This window comes from Sander vitreus, chromosome 14 (genome assembly GCF_031162955.1).
Source record: "Sander vitreus isolate 19-12246 chromosome 14, sanVit1, whole genome shotgun sequence".
Taxonomy (NCBI): Eukaryota; Metazoa; Chordata; class Actinopteri; order Perciformes; family Percidae; genus Sander; species Sander vitreus.
This window is the reverse complement of record NC_135868.1, coordinates 8,200,642-8,222,586: the sequence shown is the minus strand read 5'-3', so window position 1 is coordinate 8,222,586 and position 21,945 is coordinate 8,200,642. Positions and strand designations below refer to the sequence as shown.

General features: G+C 38.1%; 2 protein-coding genes across 3 annotated transcripts; one reads left to right on the top strand and one right to left on the bottom strand.

The window, feature by feature from the left end:
* The first annotated feature begins 243 nt into the window (after positions 1-243).
* On the top strand, positions 244-16,544 carry slc9a3.2 (solute carrier family 9 member A3, tandem duplicate 2). Its single transcript, XM_078266901.1, has 16 exons — positions 244-706; positions 8,314-8,616; positions 9,158-9,318; positions 10,065-10,143; positions 10,323-10,500; positions 10,614-10,834; positions 10,937-11,139; positions 11,259-11,348; positions 11,437-11,507; positions 12,029-12,158; positions 12,289-12,425; positions 12,817-12,940; positions 13,407-13,580; positions 14,038-14,092; positions 14,204-14,290; positions 15,513-16,544. Exons 1-16 carry the CDS (start codon positions 448-450, stop codon positions 15,788-15,790), a joined length of 2,550 nt encoding a protein of 849 aa, XP_078123027.1. The 5' UTR covers positions 244-447; the 3' UTR covers positions 15,791-16,544.
* On the bottom strand, positions 16,177-20,956 carry olah (oleoyl-ACP hydrolase). Of its 2 annotated transcripts, none has more exons than XM_078266905.1 (7): positions 20,836-20,956; positions 20,291-20,421; positions 19,903-20,041; positions 19,675-19,774; positions 18,344-18,513; positions 18,157-18,239; positions 16,177-17,722 (listed from the first exon to the last, which is right to left on the bottom strand). In XM_078266905.1, the coding sequence occupies exons 2-7, from the start codon at positions 20,418-20,420 to the stop codon at positions 17,580-17,582; spliced, it is 765 nt and encodes a 254-aa protein (XP_078123031.1). In that variant the 5' UTR covers position 20,421; positions 20,836-20,956; the 3' UTR covers positions 16,177-17,579. The 2 variants fall into 2 exon arrangements, with proteins under 2 accessions (XP_078123031.1, XP_078123028.1); XM_078266902.1 differs by lacking the exon at positions 20,836-20,956 and adding an exon at positions 20,608-20,670.
* Positions 20,957-21,945: the final 989 nt, after the last annotated feature.

Here is a 21,945-nt window from a genome sequence, read left to right as displayed (position 1 = left end):
GTGGAACAAATCAGGGTAAATCCTAAATCGGATCTGTTAGACTGGTATTTTGCCTTTAAACAGGTCAGTATTTTGTGAAAATTGGCTTATAAGACATTCATAGCCAATAGAGAAAAGACAGGAGAATCAAATTTTCCATTGAGGAAAGTGACTAAACTAGCTGGTCTGGGTTGAGAGTGGGAGGAGAAAGACGAGCATTAGAATGGGCTGAGCTTCAGCGGCTGTTAAAAGCTGTATCCTTACAGAGAGGAGAGAGCAGAGAGGGGGCCACAATGCTCAGGCCAAAGATGTGGACATAGGTAAGAACAACATGAAACTGACCTGAGAAGGAAGGAGAGACACAGGAGAGGAATGAAAGACTCATAATCTGAGGTTGACCTGCAGCACTTGAGTCAACAGCCTAAATAACTTTTGCAGTAAGAGTTTGTAGAGCAGTTTTCCCCAAACATGGCAGCTACATGGCAATACACACTTTGTATCTGCATGTTGCTGATGGAGTCCAGAGGCCAGAGTCTGGCCAGGGATGTCACTACAATAACCATCACAAATTTCAGCACCGAAACCGTGGTGGCTCCAGGTTCTGAAACTGAAAATAACAGTAGTCAAGAAGTCACCTCTCTGGCTATTGTGAGCTGGAGGTGGGAACATGTCTCCATCCCGTACCTGGTGGCCCTGTGGGTCCTGGTGAGCTGGCTCTGCAAATTCGGTGAGTCAGTTATTTTAATAATAAATGTGATTTAGTTGAGCATATATTTTGATAAAGTCGTGGTGACCTATTTAGAGGTTGCATTCAATTGTGATTAGGGCATTCTGACAGTGATTAGAGTGCAGAATTTACACTTCCAAGGTAAAGGGGGTTGATTGAGTTGTGGAAGAAATACTTATAATATCCTTTAGTAAAAGTATTAACATCACAGTGTACTCCATTACAAGTAAAAGTCCTGCATTTATAGTTTCACTATTGCAACAAACAGCAGAAAAACATTTTAGTCTAATAATATTATACTATGTCATTGGCTTATTATTAATGATCTATTAACGTAAGCATTTTAATATTATAGCAGGTTGAGGTAGAGCTAATCTTTCAAACCTACCTCACTTGCTCCGAACCAAAACTGCAGGTGAGAAAGGTGCCTCGGACCACGGTCCGGATCAAAAGACCAAATTTTGGTCCGATCAAAAGAGGTGGTCTCGGTCCGGACCAAACTGAACCATGGTCCAGTTCGTTTATAGTGCATATATAGTTCGGACTTTCGGACCAAATACAAGAAGGTCTGGCAGGCTCTCCTTGTGTTACAAGACCGGGGAATAGCTCAGTGCTTAGCCTGTACGTGAGGGAGAGTGACGGTGAATGCGCTCAGAGCAGACAGAGGTCGGCTATCACAGCAGAGAATACATCAGCAGTTTACTTGTTAAGTGGTAGTAAATGTACAGTGTAGGTTTCCGTTTGTCTCTGAATAAATGCTCCAGAAAGAACGCTTCTCAACATCACAACAAAACAAAAAGAGCCGCGGCAGTAGAGGAGAGCAGCAGTCAGTTCAAAAAACTCCGACACACAGAGAGAGGATAGGAGAGGACGGGGAAGCCCGTCTACAAACCAATCAATTATAAGTATCTGGAGATGCAGCTCACGTATGTGAGGACGGCAGGACGTAGTTTTGTCACGTAGGCTATAGATCTTTAGTGCGCATGCATAACTGCAGTGTGAAAACTTACCGGATCAAATGTATACAATGTAACAAAAACATGAATCTTAGTCCGGACCTTGGTTCGAACTTTCAGGTGGGAAAACAATGCATCCTATTTTAAAAGCTGATCACACACTTAGCTGCCAGTTTATTAGGCACACTGGGCGGCTGTGGCTCAGTTTAAAGCGGTCGGTCCTTGGGCAAGACACTGAACCCTGAAATGCTCCCGATGCTGCGCTATCGGAGTTTAAATGTGTGTGACTGTTTATCTGATGAGCAGGTGGCACCTTGCACGGCAGCCCCGGCCACAGTGTATGAATGTGTGTGAATGGTGAATGGTTTCTGTACTATATAAAAGCGATTTGAGTAGTCGTTAAGACTATAAAAGCGGAATATAAAAACAGTCCATTTACATTTACTTACTGTAGCTAAAACTAGTCTTAATAGTCTAATACAACAGTGCTGAAATAAATCACCCCTTCATGAATAATAATAATAATTATACATTTTATTTTAGGGTGCTTTTCAGGACACCCAATGTCACCTTACTATGCGTTATAATGAAGGTTATTATCAGTTTTTCAGGTGTTAATTGAACTTGATGGTCATATCGGAAGCAGGAGTTTGTGATGTTGAATTGTACCACATTATACTGAAAGGTGTTTCTAATATTTTGTTCATCCCACTTATATCAATGTGTGTAGGTTATTTCCCCCCTGAAAGGTAGAGTAGTAGTACGACGTAATATAACATGGAAATACTTAAAGTACCGGGAGAGACTACAGAGATGCCAGGGGTGTAAGATTATTTCTTGGGGCTTTTCTGCCTTTAATTTTTGACAGGACAGCTAGGTGACAAAGGAGGAAGACATGCAGGAAATCGTCATAGGTTAGATTGGAACCCTGGACCTTTGTGTCGAGGCATAACCCTCTCAGTATACGTGCGCTCAAATTCAAACGCTTTAAATGGTTGCGGACAAAATCCACTTCTGAAAAAATGAATTTTAGATAGATTGCGGCCTAAAGAAAGCTTGACCTCTGTTAATGTATATATCTCACCAGATGTCTTTGTCCTGGAACATGGTAAATAGCAATTCATGTATACACAACAGACCCAAATGAGTTGGGGCACTGTGGACAATGTAAATGTTAATGCATTTGTGTGTGTGTGTGTGTGTGTGTGTGTGTGTGTGTGTGTGTGTGTGTGTGTGTGTGTGTGTGTGTGTACATGTTTGTGTAGCCTACAACTCCACTGACATAAATATGGGACTGTGGTTGTCCGTAGATTATCCAGAAAATGACTGATGTTGATAACAAAACAATGAAATAGGACACAACTAACTAACTAGTTTTTTCTTGTTTTTTTTTACAGTAGATATAGCGTGTGAGAGATGTTTTGGCAGCTTCAGTGTTAATCTGTGCTGATTTTAGCTGAAAACGTTACAGTCCTGTTATAAGTGAAAACAAAATAATATGTTTAGTTTTAGTAGCTGTTTCTGCAGCTACTGACATTTGTCTTTACATTTTTGTGAAAAGAAATGCTTCCAAATTTTGCAAGTTTGAGAGGTTAGACACTTAAAATTTGACTTAACATAGTTTAAATATGTTCTAAAAACAAACAAACAACTGATATCCCCACTGTAACTTGAGGAACACTAATCCTCAACTGCAACAAGCTTCAGCACAAAGCCCTGTCGCTTATCTCTTTTCCTTCTCTCTTTCTCCATGAAATGAAGCTGAGGTCGGAAATGTCAAATCTGTAAACCATCTGACGGAAAAAAAAAAAATTGTGAAATATAAGATCTACTTGTGCTATATTGGATACAAAGAAAATAAGAATACATGTTTGATTGTTCTGCAGTGGGGAAACCATTAGCATGTACTTACATTTAAATGTTTGAAACTAGACATACACACTTGTATTTCAAGAAGAAGTGATGTATAATATAACTTTATCCACGTTTGTTACACTGACGTGTTTGCTGGGTCACAAATGACTCATTTTATTGAGCAAAAAAGATATTTCTATCACAGCAGCCTGACAAACACTAATCCTTAACTGCAGCTAATGTACCTCCCAGTCTGAAAACAACCTCTATGTGACCTCTTTTTCACCATGAAGTTGACCTCTTGTAAAAGTGTGCACAGAGCTGTGTCCACTTTAGAATGATTGAAAGGTTTAAGTTAAAGGCCAGCCACTGTTCAGCAATATGTATTAGGTCATTAGTTAATATGGCTGAAAAGGGCATTTCATGCTTGACTGTGCAGGCTGTGCAGCTAAATATTCTTATAAGGTTGATTTACAACATTTAGAGCACATCAGAAACTAGTGGTGGAATGTAACTAATTTACTCAAGCACTATTTTTAAGTACAAATACAAGGTACTTGCACTTCTAATCCACTACATCAAAACATCATATAAATATATATATATATATATATATATATATATATATATATATATATATATATATATAATAATTCACAAATATAATCTCAAATATCTGGTATTATTACTTTTTTTCCCCCACCACTGTCAGAAACCAAACAAATGTTCGTCACATATAAAGCTGCTTTAATGTGCTTTAATGCTTTTAGTAATGGTCCTTAAATTAAGTAAATGGAATAAATAAGTAATATTTTTGTGTCTTATGAGAGACATACTGACACATACCTGTGTGTGCAACACATTGCGTGTGTGTAAGAGCTTACATGTATCAAATCATCAAAGCAGTTAATCTTACCAATGAGGCTATTGTCCCTTGCACTGTTCCCACAGGGTGGGACACTATGGTTACAAACATTTGGTTATTATTATACAACCATTTCAGTGAATCAATGCTTAGAATATGTACTTGAAAGTACTGTAAGAAGACTAATCTATCTTCGCTTTGGAGAGATTTTTAAGAAGTTAAGTGATCATTTTAAGGATAAGGCTGCCAATATTTTAAATTCTTTCTTCTTAAAGTCAACAAATCTCACGAAAAGACCAAAACCAACAATGTGTTACTCTGCCTATTAATACTTTCCAACTTTATACTGTGTGTGGAACTCCCAAGCCCCAAGCCTATTGATTAATAATGGCTCACAAATATACAGTTTCATTCTGTAGAGGCTCAGTACTTTTTTAACAGCTGGGCACTGTGGTTTTCAGTAATTTTACTCAAAGAGGAGTACACAGTGTATTTTGGGGGGAGTATTTTCAGCTGTGGATTAACACACATTTGGTGTTTTAGTGTTTATTGCATCAGGACGGAGTATGCAGGATATTGTCTAAATAAACTACAGCTCCCAGTTCAACGGTTTGGATCACTGTTTTTATTTTTATTTACATTACATCGCATTACATGTCATTTATCCGAAGTGACTTACAGTTGCCATAGCCGTGAGAAATGAATCATGATAAATACGATCGTGTATTTTCTAAGAGTAACGGTTTTATACAGCCTATGGGAGTAATGTTAAGAAATCTAAATAAGACGTGATCATTTGATCTGAAAGTTAAGCAAAAAGGTTTAATAAACAACATGATGAAAATGACAAGACAGAAAGGCAAATGTTACACTGCAGCTGACAGCGGACTGAATCATGCTTCTCCTTGATGGAGTCACATCAAAACAGTCTTGTGATATGACAAAACAATACATCGATAAAACACTGCTAGCAGTGGACTGAAAAAACATGTCTCCCCTTCGGGAGTCACATTCAAACAGTCATACAACAATAAAACATTAAACAAGTGTCTTGCTCAGGGACACATTGGTTGATGTATCATCACAGTGAGACTCAAACCCAGAACCCCCACACTCAAGGTATGTGTCATATCCACTGCACCATCACCACCCCGGTTTATAATTTATGGACAACAATGGAGCTCCTGGACGTATCCTTTAAAAATCAGTATCATAAAGTAAATGTCAAAAGTTTCAGGACAAAACAAAGGAATACGCTTATGAAGTGAATCATAGCTCCATTATATCATAGTAGAAGTTTATTTTGGGAGGGTGAGACAACAGCTTTGTCATCTCTCTCCTACGTCAAAGGACTGGGAGTCTTTAACCAAGATTGAGTAACGTCAATGTCAATCATTACTAAGCACAAAGCTGTCCTACGAAGCCAGTGGAAATGTTACCAAGCACACACAGGTATTCATTCAACATCAAATGACCTCTGCTCCATCACTCACTTCCTCACTCCCAGACACACACAAACTTGAGTTGATGCGTTTAGAGACCGGAAAAAGCGCAAACAAAGTAATGACTGGTGGATGTTTCTAACGTGACTGAATAACTGGAGACCTTTCTTGGACATCCATTACTCCCCATTCACACGCACACACGCACACACGCACGCACACACACACACACACACACACACACACACACACACACACACACACACACACACACACACACACATAACCTTGTCATAGAGGAGACACTGTACATATAAAAGGCTGAGTCCAGGGTTCTGCACACTTGTGAATTCACTGCACCGCTGCTGACCACAGACTGCCGTAGGACACAGAGTCACAGACTGAGATAAAAAGATAGAGGGAAAGAGAAGGGAAAAGATAGAAAGTGATAGTAAACAAAAGACAGAGAAAGCACATACCTACAAAAAGCAAAGCAGGGATAAGAGGTGTGACACACTGTCCGGCAGTTTGGTCTGGTCTTGGTACGATCAGTTCACCTGCTTGACTATCTCAGATAAAAGGACTTTTTTTTTACTACATTTTTAAATCAATTTGTTCGAATGCAACGCTGCGGATACGTACACCTCTGGCTGCTGGGGTCAGTGTTACTAGTCTGCCTTATCTCGGGGGTCACAAGCGTGAACAGGGACGTGGCGCTAGAGTCCCATCTGAAGCCACCGTCTGAGTTCAAATCGAACTTGAATCAGACTGAACAAGGCAATGGCTCCAGGGTCATCACAGGAATATCCATTGTGACCTTTAAGTGGAACCATGTGAAGACCCCTTACCTAGTTGCATTATGGATATTGGTGGCTGTTTTGGCTAAATTGGGTATGTAACAAACATTTTATGAAATCAAATGTCCTAGAAAAGTATTTTTTTATGATGTAGACTGATAGATATGAACTACCAGTCACCCATTACTACTAGTTACTCATTTTATAGGACTATTGATCTTATGAGTTGAGAAAAGAAGTTAAGAAAAGCACCAGCCTATTAGAGTTACATCATGCATAATTTGGATATTGCAACCTGACAGATTCCTTTGTCAAACAAGATAATGTTGAGCTATTTTTAACCCACCTAATGTCAAATAATTACAGTGTTATCATCTTGTTACACACTCTGGAAGATCTTCCACATGTTGGCATTATCTCATACTGAAATTTTTTTATTAGGCCTACATTTTAAAACGAAAATGTGTTTTGTGAAAGAAGGGAATATTCATTTGAACTTGTATTTTAAAGCCCCTGAAAATTTTCTAAATAAATGTAAAAGTTTCTCACAACTCACAAGATCTAGAACAAAAACACACATATCTGAAAATGATATGTTCATCTAGGACCCCATTGTTATATTGTCTTTTACAAGAAGGGAGCCAATACACATATACAAATAAGAGAAAGATAAAAAAAAAACACACACCGCCCTTTTAGCATTTAGATCAGTTCATCATTCCATCACTCGTTTTTTCGTGTCCTTTCCAAAACTTATCAAGTTTGTTTTTTGTGAAGTAGCCCTATTGTTAATAATAAGAAGCTGGTTAAGAAAATAGTTTTTTCAGGGCCTTTACGGTGCCAATACTTAAATTTTGGGAAAGGGAGACATTTTTATTATCTATTTGTTCTTTTTAAATTGCATATGGCTGTTATATTATAACAAACAGTGTCACTTCTGGCATCAGTGAACACTAGTCTGTTATCAAGATAGCATGATGATCCTGAGAACAGGAGAGTTTCTACAGTTTTTATGCATGTTTGTACTGTATTAGAAATTCCACAGATTGTCACAAGTTTTTGACCTTTTATAATCACTTCATCGTTTAATGTTTGATGCATCATATTTACAGGTTGCACTGATCTTCTACTTGCTCTTTTAGCGTCCTTTGGGTTCCACTCTCATGCACAAATATAAACACAGCATTGGAATATAACAGACCTTCATCAAAAATGTCTTAACTTATTCTTTAACTACTTTTAAATAGAGCATATTGTTACAAGAAATCTTTAGCCCTGTGGGCTGGAAAGAGAACTCAACATTTTGAAATGGGTCTATTCTTATGGTTCAGTAGGTTTTGATTATTAAATATATAATATATAACACTTTGTCAGGCCATTAAATTGACCTTAAGAAAAGACTTTAGTTACACAGAGAGATTTATAACCCTTCATATGCACCATCATGCTGGTTAATCATATGCCAAGAAAGTGGCACTTTCTCAGTTGATCATTTGTAAATTTGTCAACCTCACTGAGTTGTACTTTGTCAGTCAAATCTGAATATCTAAGAATCTAAGATTCAGTCTTATTACTGGTTATTATGAAACTGCACTTACTTGTGTGGGATCCCACTAGATAAAGTTTCACATTATAGTTTCTGATACATTTTTAAAGAAAAAAACTTCTCTTCTCCTCTCTTCTCTTCTCTCAGTCATCGATTCCTTCCCTAGTGTGACTAATGTGATCCCAGAGAGTGCCTTGCTCATCTGCTTCGGCTGGATTCTGGGTGGGATCATTTGGGCTGCAGACCTTCAACAGACCTTCTCGCTGACCCCAAGAGTCTTCTTTTACTTCCTGTTGCCTCAAATCATCCTGGACGCAGGCTACTCCATGCCAAACAAGCTCTTCTTTACCAACTTGGGGGGCATCCTGCTCTACGCCATCTTGGGGACCGTCTGGTGTGCTGCCACCCTGGGGCTGTCGCTGTGGGGCTGTCAGGTGGGAGGAGCCATGGGTAAGAGACTTTCACTTTAGCAGGCTGCCTGCTGCTTTGTCACTCTCATTATTGTGTTAATTTATTATTTTAATGAATTAATTAATTTATTAATTTAAATGTCCACTAGGACTGTGACGGGTGAATACAGTTTGAACTGTGTGAGGTGTGGGTCAGTGTCAGGCACTAAAAAAACATTGTACTAGGGTTGGAAATACTATACTAATTTATCTGATGAGAAGGATTGGAGGTCTGAGATGGAATTATAGTAGCTATTACCATGAATGTCTGTATCACATTTCATGGCAATCCATCCAATAGTTGTGTTACAGTCTGGACCAAAGCGGTGGATTGTCAAACCTGCTTTGCCATCCATAAATCCATGCTGCTGGTATGGCTAAAAACATAAAATTAAAAGAGGCCAGGATTTATTTAGAAGGGTCTGTCGTTGGATTTTTAGTCAACTAGTGGATTGTATGGTAATTAAAGGGCCTTACAGCTTCTTTCAAACTAAATAAAAGCCAAATTTAGTGTATATTTTGGCCCTTGTGCTGTGCTGTAGGTGCTTTGGACATCGGTCTGCTGCAGTATCTTCTCTTCGGCAGTCTGATTGCTGCTGTGGACCCTGTAGCCGTCCTCGCTGTGTTTGAGCAAGTCCACGTCAATGAGGTCCTCTTCATCATGGTGTTTGGAGAGTCGCTGCTCAACGACGGTGTGACAGTGGTTCGTATGCTACAACGTTTTTTTTAATGTTACCTGAGAAGCAGAACAGTTTGCCGAGACGTCCATCATTTCCATACTTCTAAGACATAAAGCGTAAGGAATACAAACATTGTGGACTTCAGAGTGAGGACCTTTACCCTGACTGAGGTCTTGTCATCTTGCCTGAACTTTATCTCTCACTGGTCAGTCTAAGTGCTCCTTGAGAAGGTTGATCTAATGAGAAACATTACTTTATTATGTGTTATGAATCATGAAATTCCACTCTATTCATGCTGAAACTACAGTGATGAGAAGAGGGGGGAAAAAGGAGCTGCTTTCAACTTTTCACACCTTTCTAATGACAGTCTCTGACATCGCTGAGGCGTATTATATATATGTGAGGATAATTATTATCCTCCAAGTATTTAACTTCTGGGAGTGAAAGAAACACTTTTAAACAATTTTTTTCAAACCATGTGGTTCAATTAAAGATAAAGATTAAAGATATTTTTTCTTAAGTTTGTAAACAAAAAGTCAAGTAAAAGTATCTAGTACAGCCTCATATTCAATACACATTGGCATTACAGGCCCAAAACAAAGGCATTGTGATGCATTTACAGACAATATAGGAGCTGCAGATAAAGAATAATTACAAAAATAAGAAGAAAGCATTTGAAATGAACAAATGTAGATCTATATATGTGATATTCGTTTTTAACCTTATTCTACCAAAAGATAGAAAATTAACTTTCTTCTTCTTCTCTTAGGTGCTCTTCAACGTATTTGATGCGTTTGTGAAATTGGGAGGACCCAGAATAAATGCTGTGGAGATCATTAAAGGGATAAGTAAGGAGTCAAATGTATTTACACATTGATAGGAAAGAATGTAACATGTGCTTGTGGTGTAGGCGGTTCTGCCTGGGTCCATAGACTCTACCAGGGTTTGGTTTTAGAGATGCTATATGTATGCAGACATGTTTACAAGTTATACTGGATAACATATTTTGTCCTCTCGCTCTTTCCAGTTTCCTTTTTTGTGGTGGCGTTCGGTGGTTCCCTCGTGGGCTTAGCATTTGGACTGCTGGTCTCTTTACTGAGTAAATACACTAAAAACATCCAGATCATTGAGCCAGGCTTTATCTTCGTCTTGGGATACCTCTCCTACCTGACAGCTGATATGCTCTCCCTGTCTGCCATCCTTTCGTGAGTTCTCGATGAAAAACATCTCATTTGTATTTCTGTACATAGAAAGATTCATAGAAGCAGGCACAAAACCATAAATATGTTTAGTTATTTCTGTGCTTTTTGTTCTGTAGGGTCACCTTCTGTGGTGTTAGCTGCCAGAAGTACCTCAATTCAAACATGGCTGAGAGCTCTGTCAACACAGTCAGATATGTCATGAAGGTTTTCGCAAATGGATCAGAAACCATCATCTTTGTGTTCCTCGGCATCTCGGCCATTGATAAGACAATCTGGGTGTGGAACACAGGCTTCGTCCTCCTCACGCTCTTCTTCACCCTTGTGTATAGATTCATCGGTGAGATTTATGTATTTTGCTGTTGGTTTTGAGTGCAAACAGCCCACTATCTGATGTCAGAGGTCACAACATATACTGTGTTTGTGTGCATGTGTACTACAGGTACATTTATCCAAACCTGGTGGCTTAACCAGTACAGGCTGATCCCTATTGCGTTCATAGATCAGCTGATTATGAGCTACGGTGGCCTGCGAGGGGCTGTCGCATATGGCCTGGCTACGATGCTGGATGACCAGAGAATAAAGGAGAAGAAGCTGATGATCGGCACTACTCTCATTGTAGTGTACTTCACTGTCATTCTTCAGGTAACCACTTTTCTGTCTATGTATTTAACCGATCGAAACTACAATATTGGTACTTTTTTTTTGTAACTTTCTCACACAAAAGGCATAACAGCTAACTTATGAATCTCCTTCTGTTGCAGGGAGTAACGATGAAACCTTTTGTCACGTGGCTTAAAGTAAAGAGAGCTGCATTGGCGGATGTCACACTCATAGAAAAAGTGCAGAACAAGGTAGAGCTCAAAATTAAACAACAGCAGGAAACAATATGTACAAGGGTGCAGTCCAACTACTACAGAATCTCTGTTCTTGTTTTTTTAGGTGTTTGAACACTCGCTTGTTGCCATAGAAGATATATCTGGACAAATAGGAGATAACTACCTGAGGGGCAAGTATGTAAAGACATCATTAAAACCAGTGGCGATTTTAGACCCTTTTTAGGGGGGCTCAAGCCCCTAAATTTAATCTCAACCCCCTAAAAATTATAAAAAAAAAAAAAAAAAAAAATTAAAACAGGTTAAATATCCTGTGTCGCTGTCGCCAAAGCTATGCACCTGTAACCCAGTCAAGGAAAGTTTTATTAGTTATTATTAGTTTTTATTTATTTATTGTTTACACCTCATTATCACTTCAATTGATTCTGGTAGTCCATGAAGGGACTTTCGTAGTTTTTTCTTATGTTCAATATTTTGCATTTATCCTCTGTTATAATAATAAATACATATATTCATTGTTATCCAGTGAAATTACTGATTTAGCGGGGGTTTAACACTTTTGCAAGGCACTGTATCTGTGTCAAATTCTCATTAGGGGCTGAGCCTCCCTAAAGGTCTGATCCTAGAATTGCCCTTGTTTAAAACCATTTAAGTAGTAGCCTACCAATGAAACTACAATCTCTTCTTTCACTGTGAAGGTGGAAAATATTTGAGGAGAAGTGGATGTCAAGGTTTTTGTTGACGTCGGAGGCGAGGAAGAAACAGGACAACATTTTCAACGTCTTCCATCAGCTGAACCTCAAGGATGCCGTGGGCTACGTGGATGAGGTGAGGGCCAAATGCTGCATAAGTATATTCAAGTGTGTTTTGTTCAAGTGGACATTAAAGGACCAGACATGAGATTTGGCGCTGGGCAATGACAGTTGGTAAAGGAAGTCCTCTGGTCTTGATGTTGTAGGGTGAACGTAGAGGCTCTTTGGAGTTTGTCCGCAATGAATCTGCATTCATCGACTTCAAGAAGAAGTTTGGTGATGAATTCTCAGAGGTCCTGCCTGACATCATGGCTGCTGCGTCAGATGATCCCGATGCTATGAGGTGAGCAAACATTTTTACCTGATTCACACCACAATAACAGGAGAAGGTAGTCTGTAATTACAAGAACAAACTCTAAGAGCCATAATTTACTGAAAAACTCTCCAATTCCTTTAATTTTCTTCTATAAATATGAATTTGAAGATTGACATTTTTAAATAGAAGATACCAAGGGTGCATTAAGTACTTAGAAGTTGAAAATCAGGGTTGAGCTACAATTGTCGTCGATCTGCTCAGACTCTGACCACAAGCAACCAAACTAGTAGAAATGATCTTGCTCTGACCATCTAGCTCCAATTCTCCACCATATTTTGTATGATAAGCCTAAATTAATGCTGTACTCTGAGTGTGTTAAATACATGAAGTAACTGACAGTATTTTGTTCCTGCTGTAGAAGAGACCCTGTGTCATCAGTGAGCCTGCAAATGCATGAGAAGACCATGCAGGGTACAAGGGAAACAGAGGACATCGACGCTCATCACCTGCTCCAACAGCATCTGTACAAGGGCAGGAAACAGGTAAGCATTTTCAGTAACATCACTATACACACAACATTGCATTGCATTTCCATATAGGTTAATGACTCACGATAGATATTAAAAAAAAGAATGGTCAAAGTTGATGCAGCAGAGGCCAAGCTATCCTGAGTTTCAGTCCCTACAACCTCCAGAAATGCTGTAGCCTACATTTCCCGTCATGCAACACAATAGCTTTATGCAACCTGCCTCCTAAACACCCGCTTCTTTTAAACCCTGCACCCCCAGTTTGTCACAATCAGGATTATTTTGTAACTTTAGAAGCCACATAGGACATTTTACAACTTTACAACTACAATTATAAACGTGTCCCATTAAAAACAATGTCTGAAACTTATGACAAACTCTCTTTGCAGACAAGTTACTGTCTTCTTGTCCTCTATGTCTTTGTCAAATTCTCATACTGACTCTTTTTTAATTTTTTTGTCTCTTGTTTTCTGGTGTATAGCACTTGCACAGGTACAGCCGGAACCATTTCGCTATCAACACAGATGATAATGAGGTGCAGGAGATCTTCCAGAGGACCATGAGAAACCGTTTGGAGTCCTTTAAGTCTGCAAAGATGGGCCTTGCTCCAGCAAAGACAATAACCAAGCACACAAAGAAAGACCAGCAACAGAAGGTCATTTTTATTTACAGTATCAAATACATGGGGTATTATACAATAGGCAAAATGGCTGGGTATTAAACCACAAAACCTTTTTTGGTAGCAATCAAAATGTGGTCATAGCACTAATATCAAAAATCAGTAATCTTTTAAAACATATTTTCTGTTCAGATAGTACCTGATTTAAATCAAAATGTATCACATTTTTATCATATTTAATTTAGGCATTCCTTTAAAAAAAAATCTAAATCAGAGAAAGAATAGAGAATACAGTTTTTGCAGGCCAGTAAGATAATAAAAAAGTATTATTATATATTTTGATATTGTACTTAAAATCAGCACTAGAAAAAATAATTATAATAATACCCAGCCCTAAGAGTCAAAACAAGTGTACTACGGCTTTGCTTTTCACATTTTGTAACTTGGTTTAAGATGTAATTTACAAATAAAATAACTATTCTACTACCTGCAGATGCCAAATGGGAACTCAACGGACACAAGTAAAAACTACTATGCTAATAATGAAGGTTAGTATCAGTGTTTTAGTTTTAAAAACTATACATAAGCCCTGAATGGCCCAAGTGCTTAATGAAACCCCTTTTTTTGAAAAACAATTTCTTATTTCTTTCTTCTTCTAGGTTTTGAGTTGTCAGAGGGAAACAACGCCTCTGGCTCAGAGGCATCAGGTGGTTCATTCCCCTTCAGGGTTAACTACAGAGCAGGAGGTAAAATTAATCAGTGGAAGAATAACTACTCAGATCCTTTACTTGAGTAAAAGTACCAATACAACATTCTAGAAATACTTCATTACAAGTAAAAGTCATTTATTTACAATCCTCCTTAAGTACAAAAACATTATCAGAAATAGTATCGCAAAATACTCGTTCTGGAGTAAAATGCCCGGTGACTGATTTATTATTACATCTGACATTATTAGATTGTTAACAATGATGCATCAATGTGCAGGAAGTATTTTACAGTTGTAGCTGTTTGAGGTGGAGTTGGTTTTAACGGTAACACTTTATTTGAAGCGGTGTGTATAAGACTGACATGACGCTGTCATGAACATGACACGACACCTGTCATGAACATGAAGGAGTGTTTTTGAAAGTTTATGACTGTTGTCATTAAGTGTCATTTGGTCAATTATGACACTTTTAATGCAAAGTTAGTGTTGCTTGAGACAACTTGTCATTAAGGAAGACAACAGTCTCTGTATTATGACAACTTGACATTAACCTAGACAACATAACCTCATAAATATGTCATGGCAGGCCCAATTATCAAACTGTGTCATGTCATGGTTAAGATGGTGTCATGTCAGTCTTATGCACACCCCTTAAAATAAAGTATTACCTTTTTAACTCCTTTATGTAGTGGTATGGTAGTTTGGTCCAGTGGATCCAAACCTAGAGATCAGGCCCCTCGGAATGGCCAGATAAGAAGAAAAAAACAAAGTTCTGCTACTTTTCTCTAAGCTTTGCTGGTTTTGTGAAACATTGAATGTTTTTACCTTGTTGGACCTCAAGCAGTTATTTAAATGAACTGCTTAAAACTCAAGGCATCTATACTGTGACAATGGGCTCCAACTAGACACTGTTTTTAGTAAGGCACAAGCCAAAAAGGTTGGTAACCACTGGTTTAATCTTTAAAATGTATTATATTTAATGTAAAATCCTAATCAGAAAAATAACTAGTAACCAAAGCTTTTATAGTAGTGGAGTATAAAGTTTTTAATTAATTCATTTTTAATTTGCCTCTGAATTGTAGTGGAGTAGAAGCGTAAAGTAGCAAAAAATGGAAATACTCAAATGGTACAAGTACCTCACAATTTCACTTAAGTTCAGAACTTGAGTAAATGTACTTAGTTACTTTCCACTACTAGTTGTTACTGTCTTTAACTCCCAAATCCTGTCAGCACTAATTCGGTTTCTTTCTTACAACCAGCTGGAATTGAGAATCCAATCTTCATGCCAGACCCGGACCCTATGGCACCGATGCAGATCCCTCCGTGGCAGGCAGAGGACGAGCCCGATGGCAGCACAGTGAGTCCTTCGCAGCGGGCCCAGGTGAGGCTGCCATGGACGCCCACCAACCTGCTCCGCCTGGCTCCTCTACGCATCAGCAGTCAGTCCACCGACTCCTTTGCCCAGGCCGACACTCCTGCCTCGCAGGAGAAGGACAAGAAGTGGCCGCCTCCACCACCACCTCCCTCTGACAAGTAGAAGCATCCCATCCCTTCTTCATCTCCCTTTAACCTGGCTGCCTAAAGACACAGAACATAATCTCAGACTTTGCACAGTCTACTCTCAAAATTTTGACTAGGGAAATAATTGTTTTCCATGCCATTGCTTACCGGTAATCTTACTTCTGTGTCTGTAGACAAAACATTCCCAGTCTCAAAACTGCCCTGTGCCCTTCTCTTCAGCTTCTGTTTGTTGCTCTAACTTGAGCAAAAGGGAGGCTGCACGTAAAGCCAGAGATCCTGTATGCGCAGTAGCAAGTTATTTACTAGCAATCATCGAACATCATCATATTCTCTGGTTCATAGTAACATTGCTACTGAAGTATCTCATCCCTGAATGTTATGCAGAAACATTTTTCAAAAAAGTAAATAAGTATGTATTGTGTTGTATTATGAAGATGATGAATTTAATTAGAGTGATATGAAAATAATCGCAGCTCTATAATCTTAATATAACATTTTTGTGTGTTTCGTCATATGTTTCAGAACAGCACTTGAGGTCAAATATTAAACTTGAAAATAAGATCATTGTAAAAATGTCTATGAAAGACACATTATATTTATTCACAAATGAAGTTTGTGTGGACATTACAACCATCTCAAATCTGTGCACAAGTGAACAGGTATATATATTTTTATGTTCCTCTAACAAAGAGCACTTTGACTGTCTGGTTTTTAACTGTATGGATTGAAAATATGGATTTGGAAATAAAAATTAAGTATTTGTGGAGTCAGTTACTGTGTATTAAGTGAAATGATTAGTCATTTCATTGATTAGTAGATAGATTAATCATTGATTCATTCATTTAAACAGGCTGTTTTTTGGCTGCTTTTCTCTTTTCATATATATGCATTACTACAGATGAAAATGAGCCTTTTTAGCTAAATCGTGCACATTTACATCAAACTGATGTTAAAGAGCCCCTATTACACTCCTTTTCATTGTCATATGTGTACTTCTGGGGTCTACTAGGAAAGGTTTACATGGTTTGATGTTCAAAAAACATTATGTTTCTCATGCTGCCATTGCTGCAGCTCCTCCACCTGAAACACTCTGTCTGAACTCTTGGCCTGCCTTCTTGAAAAGCCCAGTCTGCCCTGATTAGTCAGCTGGCCCACTATGATTAGTCAACCAGATTCCAACAAGCCACTGGGCGGGCTGTGCTTTTGCTCAGGCAGCACCAATAGGCAGCATATTTGAAAAACTGGGCTGGCTTTCTCAATCAATGACATCACTAATTGAGGAATATCAAACACAAATGTGGGCGGGACGTTTCCAGCAGTTGAGAAAAAAATGCTGTCTGTGGGAGAGAAAACTTCATTTGGAGTGAAATGTGTTTTTTTGTACTTTATACACCTATTGCATAAACAAAAAACTATATAACACACTAAAAGGAAAAATCTAAAAAGCATAATAGGGGCTCTTTAATTAATGTGTGCTGTACCCAATACATAAAAGTAAGGTAATCAGAGAAAGTAAAAAATATGTCACCTTCAGCAATTGGAACTTGTGACAATTTTAACAATCTTCTGACTATTTCATAAACTAACCTATAATAGATTAATCAATAATAATAAAATAATTGTTGCAGCCCTAATATTGATACATCAAAAGTCAAATTGTGTTAAATGACTCTTTATTATCCACCACACACAAATTTGTCACAATTTTTAACACTTCTGAAATTACTTCCAGAATTAAATTCAATCACAATGAATTAGTAAAAAAAAAAGTTTAAAGTTTTTAGATACAATATAAAGTGATTTCATTACAAATAGTCCATTTCTGATGTTTCCACCTGCTTTGTGACGTAGTCTAATATAATCTTTTCATTTCCAGACTCCTTCAGATAAAAATGGGAGCCGTCAAGCATCCTGACGGTGAAATCACCTGATGTGACACTTTTCCAAGCTGTTGATAAAATATAGAAATACAATTATTTACATATGAACAGGGAGACCACTTAAACTGAGTCTAGTCAGCATACACAGAGAACACAAACAGTCCTGTACTATCATAACATGTTTTTTTTATGAAAATCTACAGACACTGCCTATTGTCTGATATGTAGTTTAGAGCAATATTAGCTTTTTCTTCTTTTTTTTTTTCTCACAGCAGGCTAGTGCTCATAAAGATGGGGCACTTGTACATGTGTTTGTAGGCATTTGTGTTTGGCACTAAATCAGTAATTTTTCAATTCATATGCAGAACACCTAAACAAGCTGCCAGATGTATAAGTAAAATGCATTTGTTAGGACCAAATTTTCCTTGATTTCTGATTTTGAGCATCCAGAAACTGACATACAGGGTGATAACGCAGTGCTGCAGGACATGAGAGGCCTGACCTTGTAAGTCATGAGGAATGTCATCCTTTCCATCAAAACACGTGACTGCGCAGGAGAGAAATGGAATGTCTGGCTCGTTACACCTACAGGAAAGTCAGCAACTTCAGTCACTACAAACATTTCATTCTGAATCCCAAATTATTTAAAATTAAGGGTAAATACAGATTAAATTAAACTGTCAGCCCACCTGTAGTTTTCCACAATGTGCAGGTCGGCCTTCAGGGCAGGAAGGAAGAGCTTCAGCACTTCAGGGTTCGCCAGCAACTCAGGAGGAGTTCCTCCAATCGAAATCAACCACTTGAGAAAATCATCATCAGATAAATCGCTTTTCTTTGGGGCTTTGATACGCGTCTCTGACTAAAAGACAAAACACAACATATTAACGGTATATTATCAACACCAGGTCTAAACTTTAAGTGTACACAGTTGTATATGTATAAGAAACCAGATGTTTTGGTCCGTAGACCTACATCAGGTTAGAATTGTATCCAATTCCTTCTGAATAAATAGAAATCCTGCACACTGTTCTTCCTTCTCAATTTACAGCTTTTTTTGGTCATATGCACTCGTCATTAAAGACTTCACCGTGTCTGAGAACATTTTTGGCCTATATATTATCAGAGCTATTGAAAGATGACATTGTTAAATTCACTTGCGACCCTCAACAGGATAAATGGTTTGGAAAACCAATGGATTGATGTTGAAATATGGTGTTGTGTGATGGATTACATTTATTGATTTTTTTTTTTTCTTCAGGCAGTATTGTTCTGAAGGTACTACAACTGGACTGATTGATTTACCTCACTAAAATAATTATTTAAAGCTATAGTGCGTAGTTTCTGTCAATCCCCATGAGGAATGCTAAGTAATGACAACAAAACTGCACGCATTTGCTAGTAACCAAGGAGGACACGGAGGATTAAAAAACCATGAATGACTCTTCAGAAGAGTCCACATGAATTTATCCACCAGTTTCTGAACATAGCCATACTGAGAAATACAGAGAGAGTTGTGTGGAGCTGATAGTCTTAATAAGCTTTGTAGCAACTCATTTGGCAATGGCTTGAATGCAACGGACGTTCATTCATTTAAAAAAGTTACGCACTAAAGTTTTAAATCAGGCAAATTTGCAGCGTCACAATGCAGGTTTAGTTATTTTAATGAATTTGCAGAACATTATCAGGAAATCAAGTTCTCATTTTGAACCATAGCAAATTTAAAGACGAAAGCTTTGAAAATGAAAATACTACGGGGCTTGTGGATAAGATTAGATACTGTGTAGGTTAATAACAAGCCATCATTGTTATAACGCCACTATCTGCAGTTATAATCAGAATCAGTTACGCAGGTCTACCTGGGGGACCAACTTGTCTACAGGCTTTCAAATATAAACTGAAATCTGGACATTTTACACTTAATCAACAGAGTTGGCAGAGACTTGGATACATATATTGATACCGATTGGTGCTGTGCGGATAATCCTGGCCAAATACAGTGAAAAGTAATAAATAAACTCACATAAGGTGCAGAGGCACCAGACAGGAAGATATGAACGGGTTCGAGGTTGTGCAGTCTCTTCAGAGCATCTGCCACGGCGAAACTGGTGAAGGCACCAAAACTAAAACCAGATAAAGATAGTGCAAACATTAATAAAAAAAAGAAGTTGTAGGTGGTGGAATAGAAAAAGCAAGGCAGGTTGTCATGACAGATATGATGTTACTTATAAAGCCTGTATTGTTATCATACCTGTGTCCGAACAGAGCAAATGGCTTCTCTTTCATCAATGGTAACAATACACTTATAACCTCGTCCACAACCTGCTGCATGTTCTGAAAGAACGGCTCTTTGGCTCGACTCTCTCTGCCTGGAAGTTTGACAGCAAACACTGAAAGTGACAGACAAAAAAAACCATTTCAGGTAGGAATATCATCTCATTGTAACATGTCTGGACTTTGTTTTCACAGTACAAGGACATCATTTTTAAGTTCAAGTTCCCATAATTCCTTTTCAGTTCATTTTTTTTAGATAAAGGACATTAGCAATATTTAAAACATCTGATAATAAATTGTGAATTTAGAGCAAACACTAAAGATAAACAGTGCAAAGTGCAGCACTTATAGAGATGGCGTGTTACCTTCTATGGAGCTGCTGAGGACGTTTCCCCAGCGTGCATAGTGGATGGACCCTCCACCTGCCCAGGGAAAGCATATCAGCCTGGCCACAGCATCTGGGCTCTTCTTAAAACAGCTGATCACCTTTTCCATTCTAATTTAACACAAGAGCAAAGATCCAATAATCATTCACTTCTGCTGGGACTGCAGTTTATGCTCCTAATTCTGCTAAACAAGAGGAAACACATGTAATACTGTTGCTCCATCACCAAAACAATCCACCCTAAAGCAAAGTTGATTTAAACAGTTAGGGGTAATTGGAAGACTTGTTACTTCACACCTGTCAGTTGCTGGCAGGAAAACAGTGCTAATTCCTCATGCTGAAAAGTAACATTTCCTGGTTATTTTCTTCTATGGTTTCTCTATGGAGCTGTGGTAAAAATGATATCCATGGATTTTGGAGACATCTACAGTATGGAGTGTGTATGTCTAGAATAATTGTGTGTACACGATCATGTCATATTTTGTTACCTGGATGGAAAGGACAGGATAGAAACATAACACTTACCTTAAATACAATCAGTTATTTCAAAACATGACGTAAATAGTTGAGAAAATAGTTTCTAGGAAGTGACGCTGTTTTCTACAGTTGGTATTTCCGACGGATTTCCCTCGGTGGTGGTGGAGGAGGAGGAGGAGGAGGGAGCAACAGCTTGGTCAAGTTAGACAACATTACACAGAGCAATACCGGAAATCTGATGATCTTCTCTGTGGGAGGGATAACATTGCCGTGTATATGCAGCAATAAAAATCATTAACTTAAGTTAAGGTGGCAACATATCAACAGTGTAAAAATACTCAATTTCAAGAAGAAAAAAAATCCTGCATTCAAAACTGTACTCAAGTAAAGCCCTTAAGAAGCAGGTCATTATCAGGAAAGTACTTACAGAAGCCTATCAAAAGTCAATATAATTGTCACACTGGCCCTTCGACAGAATTGTATATCATTTTGTACATTCTTTTATTCTTACGTAAGCAGTATTTTAATGGTGTATTTGTCAACGTGGAGCCAATTTTCACAAATTTGACTGATTAACTAATGAGTAGTTTAATCTATGCAGTGGTTCCCAATCTGAGGGGTTGAGAGTATACTGAATTGGGAAGCAGAAACAAGAGATATATTTCTCCTGCGCAAAATAGTGTTTACTTGTCTGATATTTCTAATCTAATCTCAGCTTTTGCTTTCTTTCTTTTTTTGCTTAAGGCCTTTAACATAGTCAAATAAGAAGGAAAATCAGTCTTTGGTTGAACTAACACCCAGTAGCATATGCAACATGTGAGGGGGTTGCAAGTCAACACAGATTAATTTTGATAGTACATACATTTAATTATTTAATATTTTACAAACTGATCACACGGTTTGTATGTTAAAGTTTAATCTGAAAAGCAGCCAGTAGTTATATATGTCAAATAAAACTAAAATATTTGAGTTAATGTACATTCCACCACTGATTGTGTGTGTGTGTGTGTGTGTGTGTGTGTGTGTGTGTGTGTGTGTGTGTGTGTGTGCGTGCGTGTATGTCTGTGTGTCTGTATGTGTGTGTGTGTGTGTGTCTGTGTGTAGAACAATAATAGCTCTAAGACAAATGCTAAAACATCTGCCTGGCAACATTTGTTT

Coding starts and splice junctions, on each gene's coding strand:
- slc9a3.2 (XM_078266901.1), top strand. CDS start 448: ATGGCAGCTACATGGCAATACACACTTTGTATCTGCATGTTGCTGATG. Junction 10,144..10,322: donor GGAGATCATTAAAGGGATAA/GTAAGGAGTCAA, acceptor CGCTCTTTCCAG/TTTCCTTTTTTGTGGTGGCG. Junction 11,140..11,258: donor ACTTCACTGTCATTCTTCAG/GTAACCACTTTT, acceptor CTTCTGTTGCAG/GGAGTAACGATGAAACCTTT.
- olah (XM_078266905.1), bottom strand. CDS start 20,420: ATGGAAAAGGTGATCAGCTGTTTTAAGAAGAGCCCAGATGCTGTGGCC. Junction 20,042..20,290: donor CCTCAGCAGCTCCATAGAAG/GTAACACGCCAT, acceptor TGTCACTTTCAG/TGTTTGCTGTCAAACTTCCA. Junction 19,775..19,902: donor TTTGCTCTGTTCGGACACAG/GTATGATAACAA, acceptor ATCTGGTTTTAG/TTTTGGTGCCTTCACCAGTT.